The 12,663-nt window shown below is 42.1% G+C and overlaps 1 protein-coding gene across 1 annotated transcript; it reads right to left on the reverse strand.

Annotated features, from left to right (window-relative positions):
* Positions 1 to 6,858: 6,858 nt before the first annotated feature.
* Positions 6,859 to 12,234, reverse strand: LOC136421958 (keratin, type 1 cytoskeletal 11-like). The gene is made up of 8 exons (XM_066409564.1): positions 11,565 to 12,234; positions 11,012 to 11,387; positions 10,454 to 10,514; positions 9,852 to 9,947; positions 9,268 to 9,417; positions 8,806 to 8,931; positions 7,922 to 8,142; positions 6,859 to 7,302 (listed from the first exon to the last, which is right to left on the reverse strand). The coding sequence occupies exons 1-8, from the start codon at positions 11,659 to 11,661 to the stop codon at positions 7,143 to 7,145; spliced, it is 1,287 nt and encodes a 428-aa protein (XP_066265661.1). The 5' UTR covers positions 11,662 to 12,234; the 3' UTR covers positions 6,859 to 7,142.
* Between the last annotated feature and the right edge of the window lie 429 nt (positions 12,235 to 12,663).

A 12,663-nucleotide genomic window follows, 5' to 3' on the forward strand; every position in this document is an offset into this window, starting at 1 on the left:
CGTCGGGCACGCGATGTCATGAGAACACGGCTGTCAATCAATGACGTCGCGCGTTCCCATTGGTCGACGAAGTGTCGGGAACGCCCACTTTAGGTGTTCACAGACAAAACCTTGCAGAGCAAAACCGGTACATCCATGTCAGACTACAACGTTTTAATTCAAATCTGGTCTAAAATAATTTTGTAATTAGCGCGATTAATAGACAAATTCAGCAAGTACGGGCAGTTTGTTTCATTCTTTTTTAAATTCTCGAAGAAAAACTGATGGGGTGTGGTTTTCCCATAGGAGAGTCAGACAACGATTGTAGTCTTCAAAAATATTGTGGCTCAAAACTATAACTTTGTACGAAAAAAAAGTAAGTTTGCAGTGTATAAGATAAGAAGAACTAGTTCATTTTTAAATGTAAAAAATGCTAAAATGGTTCAACCGTCTTGCAAACTTTAAAATGACTTTTTAGCACTATCATGCAAGGATAGTGTTTACTTTCGACAAAAGTCCCGTTTCACACTTTCCTTATTTCAAATCAATTTAATACAGAAATAATATTCCCAAAAATTCTCCTCATTCAAAAGTCATCTTCCAGTGCATGTTCCCCCTTAGGCGTTTGCCGATCAACATACTTCTAATTCTAGTCTCTACCAGACTAACCGCGTCGGCTATAGAGAGAACAGTTGCTGGGGGACTTTGGCCATGGAGGATAACATTCCCATCCAGTGTTGCAATATTTGAACCCTATCTCCATAGCCGACTCCCTTCATATAGTTGACTCTATTTGGCCAATTTCTACTATTTTCCCAGCGACCCGTGGAGACTGGTAGAGTCTATTCTAATCCCACCAGAGCTCATACCTGTCCAACAAGTGATGTACCGCATGGTGGAAATAGTTTCATTCTTTCCCCCAAATTCCGGTAGCAACTTCATTTGCAATGTGCACACCCCGTGCTTAAAAAAAATACAAACAGACAAGGCACTGTGTTTATTCAGTACGAGTATTCTACTGACCCTTCGCTTGCATAGAGTGATTTAAAACCCAAAACAAGCACACCTAGGTAACAAGATACCCTTGTTTCTATCGGGATGCCTCACGAGCTATACTTCCTGTCTTGCAAAAAAGGTGGTCGGACGTATTAAAGAAAGATTCGTGTGTTTATTTTTACTACAAAAGCTGCATTCGTGACGGTATAACATACGTTCTTTACATCTACAATACGAGGAATTCCGTTTTGAGAGAGAGTCTTTGCTGCTAGAGCTCATGAAAAATTTAAAGCCCGGCTGCACGGAACAATTCGCTGACACTGCTTGGGGGTGTTGTGGAAATACTTGTATGTGTGACACATAGGAAAGAGGGGAACTTGGGGGCGTGGCATAGTAGCACGCTGTCTGCCATATGTTATTTTACCTGCCTTTTAACAAAACACTTTTGACAAGTAGGCTTATCATCAAGTCTTTTGAAGGTAGATATAGGACTGACACAAAAATTACGTTCCGCCACTTCCCTAAAATGGTTGGAGATTGGCTCAAGCTTGATTGTGTTAGTGGGTGTACGAATACTTTTCCATCATAGCGACGAAAATTGGATTTTTGTGACCTTTATTTCATAATTTGAATTTGGTGCAGGATGGACAAGTATGTGTTAAAAGACAATAAACCGAGTTCTTTGCATATGAAATTCGTTGAACGATCTGTCAAATCATTGATCCATCAGTGACCAGTAGAGAGCGAAATACTGTCACTTATTATAAATCTGATACCTAACACACGCAAACAAAAACGAACTATGAAAACAGATCTAGACGCCATGTCTAGATCTTTTTTTAGTTTGTTATCAAATGCCTTCGCAAAATCAACGACTGACAAGCTAGCACATAGTAACGTGTGTGTGAATACAGGTAAGCGAAATACTGTATTCTGTCACTCAATCTAATGCCTTACTCACGAAAACTAACAAGTAAGAAATCACGAAAACAGACGTCACGTCTAGATGTTTTTTAAAAGTTATCAAATGCCTTTGCAAAATCAACAATTGACAAGTGAAGAACATAGTTACGTGTGTGTGAATACAGGTAAGCGAAATGTAATCACTATAAATCTGATACCTAACACACGCAGACCAAAAAAGCAATAAAAACAAAGGTCCTGTTTAGTTGGTTTGTGAGTTTGGTATCAAATGCCTTCGCAAAATCACCGTCTGACAAGCGAATCACATACCGCAACCGCAAAGCATGCATTAATATTTGCTCGTTTTTCGGACCGCTGGAAACAGAGCGTAAATGCACACTTGTCTGTCAACGCGTCTGATTGATTAAGAAGATTGATTTGACATTTGTTTGAATGAGTGCTGAGGCGCCATTTTCTTTTCCACTTCTTCACAATAAGAAATGCTTGTATCAATCTTTAAGACCTTTTACAGCAGAAAATCTTAGCAGCGATTGTTCTAAACCAGTTTATTTTTTAAATGGATGAACGCAATCATTTTGCGACATTCATACACAATACCGTCTATCTAGTCAGATGATAATCAACCACATCCGGGATCTTTCCCAACAAAAGAGAAGATAACAGACAACTTTCCCATGGACAAGATAGTGCGAAATGATAACAAAGATGAGACCTCACCGAGTGCAGTCTTCACAACTTGTCTACTCAAAAGGTGTTAAATAGGAAAAAAATAAACTGACACCGCATATTTTGATCGTAAACACTCAGCATTTAACCCTTGTCCTGCTGGAGTTCTATACCAAAACACGCCCCCACTGCTGGGGTTCCCAGACACCTTTCAAACAAATTAAGAAAGAAAAGAAACCCCATGAGACATCTTTAAGACCTGGCATCATCGCCCTTTTAATTAAGGTAGAACTTTCTATCTACTCTGTTTAGTCATTTAGCGCACGAGCTACCACACATGTTTACTAAACTTTCTAAATCTACGAACTAGATTTAGATAAAGGGACTTTGAATAGCTGATATATCTTAGAGCTAAGTTTAGTAAAGTGTGTATTTAACTGAGTTGAAAATACAAATAACAAGAGTCTGTAGGATACAAACCTCTTTCAAGTGATTTTGGTGTGAGTGTTTGATAAGCTCTTTACCAGGGAATAAGAGTTTATCTAAAACTTATTTTCATTATGTCCAGATAATTGTTTATCATAACTCTAGGCAGGGTAGCAAGCCACAGCCTAACATCTACTAGGCACAACACATACTGAATTCCTTTTTTTAAACTCAAGCAAGGGTAACTATGAAGGATTCCGTTGTCTTTAAAGAAAATTCCAATTGACAAAGTGGTTTATTACGACAACACTTTTGGATAAATGGCCATTGGGGCGTTCCGAAGAGCAGAGCAATTGTACATATTTACAAACTAGGTGTTTGCCAACCATAGATAAAGGCAATGAGAATCCCTAGAAGTAAACGTATGTTTATCGTAGTAGAAAGGACATTAAACAGACAACTCATGAACTAGTAATTTTCTGTTGCCGCAATTTGTGTGAGGTTGTTTTCCGATATATCGAAATAAATGCAAAGAGCATCTTATCTCACTGGACCCGCGACACGTTGGCGACCTCGCTGCGACCGAGCGATTTGACAGCGCGCTAAACGAATTTCATCGAAACCTTTTTACGCTTTGTGTGTTTCGTTGTCTTTTAAGCTATACTTGTAGGTCTTCCATCATATTACAATCACGAAATGAAGGGTTACACACATTCAATTTAGGACGCAGCGAGGTCGCCAACGTGTCGCGAGTCCAGGGAGACAGGGGCATGTTGCGAGGGGGGTGGGGGGTGAGTATATGTTCTCAGATGGACTGTAAGTACTAGTACTTTCGAGAAACCATACAAAAGAATGACAATACAGGGCTAACATTAATAGTATGTCAATAATACATATTTAGTGTCAGTTTATGTGTAGAGGATTCAGCCAAAGGGTTAATCCTCAAATGCTAATTAAACAAATAACATCGCATGTCCGGGGGCATATAAAGGTGGCTAAATTCCTGAGAGATTGCTTTATTGTCCGAAAGGAGATTGAAATACGCATTTAGTCCCATCATATTGTAAAAATTGCAATTGTATAAAGATACGTATATTATATTAGAGATTCACATATGTTAGCGCATATTTTTGTTACGTTGTTTGTAGTAGACCATATGAATATGAAAGTAACTGTACTTTTTGTTGTGTCAATAAAATTTTTGTTTCTATTAAAACACAACCTACCTAATTTCTTGACCTACAGGTCGTTTGGGGAGGGGCGGGGCAAGGTAGAAATGAAGTTGGACAGCTGTCTCCAGACTCGTACAAATCACAACAGACATAGCTTTAAACATCACATCGCTCAGAAACACAATCATTGATAATGCCTTCTATCTAGAACGCACCTGGACTTATTATATCAATTAGCTAGAGATCAAATCGTTAACAAGTTATTTTTTTAATGTTTGGTTGCTATCCTAGAACATTTCCGTATCTGCCATTGAATCAAAATATCATGATAGATATATCGGTGTGGTACTAAGCAATGCAAATATAGATACATTATCCCTTGTACAATCAATGTTGAAGAAAAGTTGGATAAGTATCCAAAATGTAAATGTAAAATTTAAGACGTAAGTAAAATTTGATAATGAAAATAAGATCCTGATTTGTATAATGATAATCTAATTATGCCATCCATCACCTGAGCAGTCTACATACCAAAAAATCATAACGATCCATCAACCGCTTCTTGAGTTATTCCCTTCCAAAGGTTGGATCAAAATTGACCCCTGTAGTTCCAGAAAAAGCTGCTAGGGGCCCAAACCTACAGCGCTCACTCGCTGTCCCAAGAGCTATCTACCACACATAAGTCGACTATGTCATGTCCAGAACGCGAGATGTTAAACCTTACAAAGCCACTAGGAGAACCACTATCGAACTTGACCTTCGTTTTCCTTACCCCTACCCACCTACTAAATGTCATAAGGATCCTTCCACACCTTCTTGAGTCATTCTGTAACGTACTACAACCCCCCCCTTTCTGTTACAAAGATAGGGAGTTACAAAAGTCGTAACGATTGTGCCTCTCAACATCTGCTTGGAGATTAAGACAACGAAGGATTCTCGGAAGCCGTACAAAGAGAGACAGTATATGCCAGAAGGCAACGGAGGATCAAAGAGAGAGAGTGTCTTATTTGCAAGGTCACATTGCCCAAATATGGAGCACCTGATGAGATTTGAGTGACGGTCACTGACATACATATGATACCTTATGGCTATTTGCCGTAAGAGAGATGGCATTTGGCCTTTTAGAACATATTGGATCTTATCTCAAGTACCCCATCATCTTTACAAAACGTACAAGTAACTTTCTAGAGTCGGCTACTTGAATGTTGCCACGCCCCCTTTTTTTCTCGGTTACTTTGATCTGTCACACGATTTTCTGTGGGAAAATTTTCAACTAGACTGTGCTACTGATAGACCCAACCATCGACAAGAATCTAGGACAACATGTTCAGTCACAAAACAGCTGTATCTTGATTGTACAACATATTTACGATTGTCCCAAGAGTTCCTTGAATTTGCTATCCGACGGACGCTGCAAGACGCCCTCCCCTAACGCCATTTCATATGAAACTTAAAGACATTGAAATCAAGACAAATTGTAAAGTCCATATGCGTTTTATGAGATAAAAAATGACAAAATTTCTAATACTAGTACGACATGACTCATCGTCCTTGCAATATTTGGCCAACTGCGCATACTTCTGCGCAGGTTTGTTCTAGCGACAACATGGCGAGTGACCCGGCATGGCTTCACAGTTTGTTTGAATGTTCCCGAAGGATATGTAGTTATCATTTGGTCACAAGTCGTTATGAATATGAAGTTAGCATGATTAAAAGTCGATAAGACACAGGAAAACGAGCATTTGAGTATGTTTTCAGGAGAAAGAGGCTGACAAGTGCTTTTACAAAGCTACGGCCAGGCAGCCTTTTTATGCGAAAAGTTTGGTGTATAAAAAAAACGTACAAACTAGAATCAATGTAGTAAAATCATTTCTCATTTCTGTCATGTCATGTCATGTCCATCTGACTGCGATTAGCAACTTGTAGATCTTCATTCACCGAATGTAGCCTGGAGTCCGGTCTTGCCATGCAGTATAGCGACCGTTGGAAGCGGACTAAAGCTACCAATGGGGGACTCCAGGCTAGCAAAACCAGCCCACAAAACATACACAATCATATCTTGATTGTGAAATATAATATTTTCAAGTGTAAGCAATCAGCAGAGTATTAGTTACTCAAATATGGCAAGTGTACCCTCGTTTGTCAGCACAGTAAGTGTGCTAACATAGTATTTTAGGAAATTCAAATAAATGGAGGTGTAAAACTCTGACGCACTTGTACAATTCGCCTGCCATATGGTGTTGTTAGATTTTATGTGGCACAGTTTTAGTCCGTGTTATACCCTTGGGGCACATTCTGTACCGTGTAGATATACAATAACATCTATTGTTTAGCATGTTTCAAAAGTGGTCTCTCTCACACGAAGAAAAACATGGCGGCAAAGAGGTCATAGGTCAAACTCTGCCTGATGCAGGTGTTCGGACCAAAATTATCTGGTCATCCGTTGCCATGACAGCAAATTATGTTTAGATGTTCTTACAGATATGTAGACTAAATACGTTGCACTTTGACCTTTTAAGGAAAGTGAGCTATTTCATTCCTGAAAATGCAGTCGTTTTACAATTTGGGGACCATCATTTGTTCGAAATCTAAGAAAAAAGCTTATGCAGTACTGTATCATTAAGGATTTGTTGCGTGTGCTATTATATAGATGTTTTGCTAGACGCTAGTAGCAAATGACGACAAAGCAAAAATGTGCATTTTTATTACTTTTATTTTGTACCTTCTGTTGCAAAGGTAACCATCTGGGTGGTTCATCAGTACTGCCCAAACTCATCCATGTTACAGCTGTCAATCATATCTCCTTCTGTCAATCAACATTACGTCACCGTCTACGTCACATGTCACTTCTTCACGTCACTACGTCACTGTCTCTTTGCGCATACTGAAATCTTCAATCCGAATCAAATAGCATTACTGTATCCAATCACGTTTTTCTATAGATGATATGGAGAGCTTTGAGGGCGAGTCTGGCTGGTGCTAGCGCCGGATCTTCAGGAAGGAGCCCTTCCCGAGCTTCAGGCCGCCCATGGCGCCTCCACCACCGCCGCCGCCGCCGCCTCCACCGCCGCCGCCTCCACCGCCGCCGCCGCCGCCGCCTCCGGAGGTCTTCACGACGATCGAAGTCGGCTGGGACATCCTGTGGGAGAGCGCATATGTGATGCAGATTGAGTGAGATGTTTGCACACAAACAACAAACAATAAACAAACAAACAATGTACCTATGAGTTTGACGAACCCAAATGTTACAGGTCACTCTACTCAATGTCCTTGCTCTACAGAGACACAAACAGTAACATATTCTTTTGGTCACACACAATTTCATTTTTCCGTGATATCATTAGGCTGAACTTTTCATGATGAAGTGAAGAAAAAGATATGCATCACAAAGTGGGAAGAAAGACAAAGAATGGAAATAAAATCAATCGACTCCATTATGAAGCAAGTCATGAGAGGGTGAAAGAAAGCAATTGATACAAGGAGGAGGCATGAAAGAGTAAAAGGAATAAAAGGACGAGGCAATCCACCTGGACTCGTTGCATTCCAGTACGTAGTTCATAGTACAGAAGAAGAGTAAAGGCATGGCAAAAGAGAAGAGAAACAAAAAAAAGACACACCTGGCCCCTCTGGTGTCAGAAGAAAAGATAAAGAAAGGACGACACCACTTGCTTGCTTGGCCTCTTCATCGTTCAGCAGCTGTTATAAAGACATATATAAGAAGAAGACAGAACCAAAAGGCCTAGGACAAGACAACCCACCTGGCCTCCTCGCCCTCCAACAGTTGCTTGTAGCAGGTGATCTCCATGTCCATCTGCATCTTGACCCGCTGGAGCTCAGAGTAGGCGTCGCGCTGTGCCTGCAGGCGGCCGCGCAGCTCGTTCAGCACCGCCTCGAGCTCGGCAATGGTCGCCTCCATCATCTCGAACTGCCGCTGGCCTTCGATGTCCGTGGCCTCCAACTCGGCTTGCAGCCGCGCGGTCTAAAGATAAAGTAAGATCATTCAACTTGTGATACTTGCGTTAAGGATGATATGCCATCTAACGTCAGCAGGTGAGATTACCTGGTTGTGTTAAAAGAAACTCCAAATATCCTATGTTCTACCAACCTGATGAAATTATTTTGGGGGGATATGCCATCTAGTTTTTTTGTGTGAATTCGTCTAGTGTGTTGAATAGATTAATCTTAAAATCTTGTTAAATAGCTGTTAGCATACATTGTACCTTGTTCATTCATTCATACTTAAAATACATCGGTATGATTTGGGCATGGGTTCACTATTCTAATCGTTTTTTCAAACAAAAACGATATTTTCAAACTAGTCGTATGCCTAGATCCGACTACTAATTGTGTTTTTTTATAGTCACTATGAATCTCATTGCTACCAGGAACCGCTACCGTTGGTATGAACTACAGAGGTACAAATGATCACGAACTTTGAGGAGGTAATGTGTAAAGTTCAAGTAAACTGGAGGCATAAGATTACCTATTCGTATGTTCCTTGTGCTCAGTTGATCAAATGCTTATTTCAAGAAATCGCTAACATTTAGGATTCAAACCATAGCTCTTAGCAGTAGGTACAATGTGTATCTGGTTATGTCTGTTTATACGAACTAAGACAAAGGGGCACAGAAATGTTTCTTACGGTTTCCCTCAGCTTGTCGAGCTGCCGCAGGGCCTGTTCGATCTCCCTCTCCACGGCCTTAATCTCTCGCTTGGCTTCAGAGATCTGAGCCTCCAGACGCTGCTTCTGGGTCTGCAGAGCAGCCAACTAAACACAGACGGAGAAAAGCAGGGTTAAACATGAGACGTCTATGACCCAAACACATGTAGAGAAAACACCGTTAAACTTGAGACATCTATGACCAATGTTATACAAGCATCATCGACGAAAATAAAGTCTATGACCTACACATAGGCAGAGATTGTCATAGTTATCAATGCAATGACATATGTGCTTACCAGTGTTGTTGTGGACGTTTCCAATCTATATCTGATTGTTATTTTTCTCTGTATCTAAATGGTATAAAACATCTATATCTACTACAATACTGTTAATCTACAACGTTTCCAATCTATATCTGATCTATAACAGTTTTTGACGTACCCTACGTGCGTACATATCCTCCAGCTGGCTCTTGCGGGCGCCTGCGTTAGCCTCAAACTCTCTGCGCATGCTCTCCACAGACACCTGGAACTCAGCCTCGGCCTGCTGCTGCACCTCCAGCGTCACCCTCTCACGGGTCTCCTCCGCTTCCTTATATGGAAAAAACATGGTTTAGCATCCCTTATTTGGAGATGGGGGATTACTTTTATGGTAAAAGCTTTGGCGAAACACGCTGACTTAGCAGGTGTGCCGTGGCACAAGACAGCTTGTTATGTTCCACTGAACGATCTGTCACACAAAACCTTTGCATACCTAAGTCCAAACAATGTTTACAACTATCCAGTTAGGATACCCCTACTGTGTTAAATAATGCTACAATTCATGACTGTGAAAACTCTTAACACACGTCCTTTTAGAGTAATCACATACAAATCTAATGCACATTTTTCATTCAGATATTCATGGTGATGAATATGCGCAAACAACGACAGTAGAACATGCAACACTTCTATAGCACGTCTGATTATACCCTTCGACGCTTTACGTTTTGCCTACGCAAAAGAATAGCAAATACAAATCCATACCTGTATGTTAGCTTGAACCTGGAAGTCCAAGTTGACACTCAGCATCTCCATTGCGCCCTGTAGACGCTTACCCTCAGCGTTAGCGTCAGCGACACTCTGTTAAAAAAAATAACATGAGAGAGCCACTATTAACACTGTAGCAAAGGTACCGATGAATAAAGTATAATGCAAGGCATTTATTTGCTATAGTTCCTTTTGCTTATAAACTTACGTTAAAAAAGAGAACATGTGAGAGTCACTATTAACACTGTAGCAAAGGTACCGATGAATGAGGTATAATGCAAGGCATCTATTTGCTATCGTTCCTTTTGCTTATAAACTTAGGTTAACGTCCGTAAAGGTACGTGAAAGACGCTATCAACATTGAAGCTTCTGCCGGTGGATACGGTAGGATGAAAGGCTTTGAATTCGTTGCGTTTGTTTGCTATGCTAATAATGCTCGGTAATATCGGCTACATTTGCATAGTTTACGGTGCATCCGCTGTAACTACCGTTTGGGCATATAATCTTTTATGTACTAAAATCAAGCTTTATGAAATATTGAACTTAGACACGTTTGCTAACGTTTTTATATTGTTTTCTTCTAATTGGCGTTTTCCTACCTTCCTCAGAACGGACAGTTCCTCCTCCATAGCGGCTAGGGCAGCCATCTCAGCTTGGATCCTGTAGAAAAATTCATCAAAATTCAGCCACAATCCAAGGTTCGGTTTAGATTTTACACGTCAAATATCTCTATTCTAATCCAACAGGTTGATTTAGTGCCGCCATTATTTGCTCAAGGTGTTTTGAAAAGCGTCGTCTCGCCTTAACCACTGGAAGAATTAAGGTGTAAGAGAAACCGGGCATGACGGTTTTTTGTCACGCCCATTTTTTGTACCCACTTTGCTGCTTTATAACAGAATGCTGTTTTTTCAGTCGCTTCTATCGTTTTCTTTTTTTCTACGTTTTCTTTATTAAGTCACCGTCATATTTTCACCCATTTTGCTGTATGATTTTTGATAATTTTATGACAAATATAGACCGTCTATCAAAATCTACGACAACTCTTTTTCGTCACAAGACCTCTGCATAACTTATTCACGACTGTCATAGACCTCTCGTACGACGGATTTTACCAGGGCCAAAACGTTCAAGACTGGCGTGCGGAGATGGATACTTACTGGGCGGTCAGCTCGGCCACCTCGGCCTCGTAGCCACCCATCTCCTGCTTGAGCATTTCCCTCCTTCCCACGAGTTCCTGGAGCATACCCTGCGCCTTGCGGAGCTGCTCGTTGTAAGCGTCCAGCATGGCTGAGTTCTGGTCTCCACCGCCTGCACCCGACATGGGGGCGCGACTTAGGACAGCGTACTGCAGCTCCAAGTCACGGTTCCTGTCCTCCAGGACGCGAACCTTCTCGATGTAGCTGGCGAGCTTGTCGTTGTGGACGCGGAGGCCCTGAAGCTCGCGCTCCCGCCCGCCGGACATGATGGGGATCGACAGGCCGAGGAAGCCGAAACCACCGGCTTGGGCGAAGGAGCCGGCTGGTACCAGCGCGCCTCCTCCTCCGCCGCCGCCGAAGCCCCCGCCGCCGCCGCCGCGTCCTCCGCCGCCGCCACCGCCGAAGCCGCCGCCGCCGCCACGGCCTCCACCGCCGCCGCCTCCATAGCCGCCGCCGCCGCCGCCTCCATAGCCGCCGCCACCGCCTCCATAGCCGCCGCCGCCGCCGCCGCCGCCTCCTCCACCTCCACTACTCTTGTACACGAAGCTGTACCGCTGGTAGCCAGAGGAACCTTTCCCCGTACGGCTTACAGCCAAGGCAGAAGAAGACATGGTTCTTCTTCGGTGAGACTCCTGTACCTACGCCGGTTCAAACAGGAGTTCGGCTCTGCTGCAGACCAGGCGCCTATTCAACGCTTAAGATCGTCTGCCACACCCGTCAATCAACCTTAACTAGCGTTCCTATTGGCTCCCTCAGGACACTAAGCTTAGGGCATCTCTTTAGACAGCAATGCTGCCGAACGAGTTATATCTCGGGTTGATATGCCAAATATTTTTAACAATGGAGGCCTTCTTTTCTTTATTCTGAAGGAAGCTCATACATTCCTTAAGGTTTACAAGATTAGCCAAGTTTGCTACAGAATTATTTCTGTAAGAGGACATGTCATGTCGTAAACACAACTGGTTTCTGTTCTGCTCTTCCTCGGAGCATCTTTGGTCTCGTGTGTTGGGTGAGGTCACATTCGTAACACGATCGTCGTGCAATAGTCGTACGATCGCAAAGGGCATTCTTGTGTAGTCTTGCATGTGTCTTGTTATGAAAAAGGCTGTCTAGATTGCTGTCAGGGGTTGGTTCTGTCACAGCCTGCTTTAAAATCGTGCGACATTAAAATCGTACGACGACCTAAGACAAGCCCTCAATTTCAAACATTTGGTGGGGGGCTGCTTGAATGTACTCTTCTTTCTTAGACGATGAAAAAGAATGCTCGAACTCAAACATATATCAAGTGACTCCTCTTTGAGTCGTTCTAACAACAAATAGACAAAGCGGTCCCGTCCATCAACAAAACGCTCGCCCGGGAATCAAAACACAATTGGACCAGAATTAAATTACCATCTATTTCCCACGACAGGGGCTTTTCCTTTCTAAAATGCGTGACATGTACCGTATTATCTGTTTACATCAATCTTCTCTTTGACAGATCTCTTTAGTAATAGGTATAGAGAACGCTATGAGATGTGACCTCTAGCAATGTGACCTTTAGAACCAACACCATCTTGGATTCAGGTCTTGGTTGGATGTTAATTGATATCTAGCTTTGGACCTCTTTTAAG

The sequence above is a fragment of the Branchiostoma lanceolatum genome, chromosome 16, assembly GCF_035083965.1.
Source record: "Branchiostoma lanceolatum isolate klBraLanc5 chromosome 16, klBraLanc5.hap2, whole genome shotgun sequence".
In the NCBI taxonomy this organism is placed as follows: Eukaryota; Metazoa; Chordata; class Leptocardii; order Amphioxiformes; family Branchiostomatidae; genus Branchiostoma; species Branchiostoma lanceolatum.

Coding starts and splice junctions, on each gene's coding strand:
- LOC136421958 (XM_066409564.1), bottom strand. CDS start 11,661: ATGTCTTCTTCTGCCTTGGCTGTAAGCCGTACGGGGAAAGGTTCCTCT. Junction 11,388..11,564: donor GAGTAGTGGAGGTGGAGGAG/GCGGCGGCGGCG, acceptor GCGGAGGAGGAG/GCGCGCTGGTACCAGCCGGC. Junction 8,932..9,267: donor AGGATATGTACGCACGTAGG/GTACGTCAAAAA, acceptor GTCTGTGTTTAG/TTGGCTGCTCTGCAGACCCA.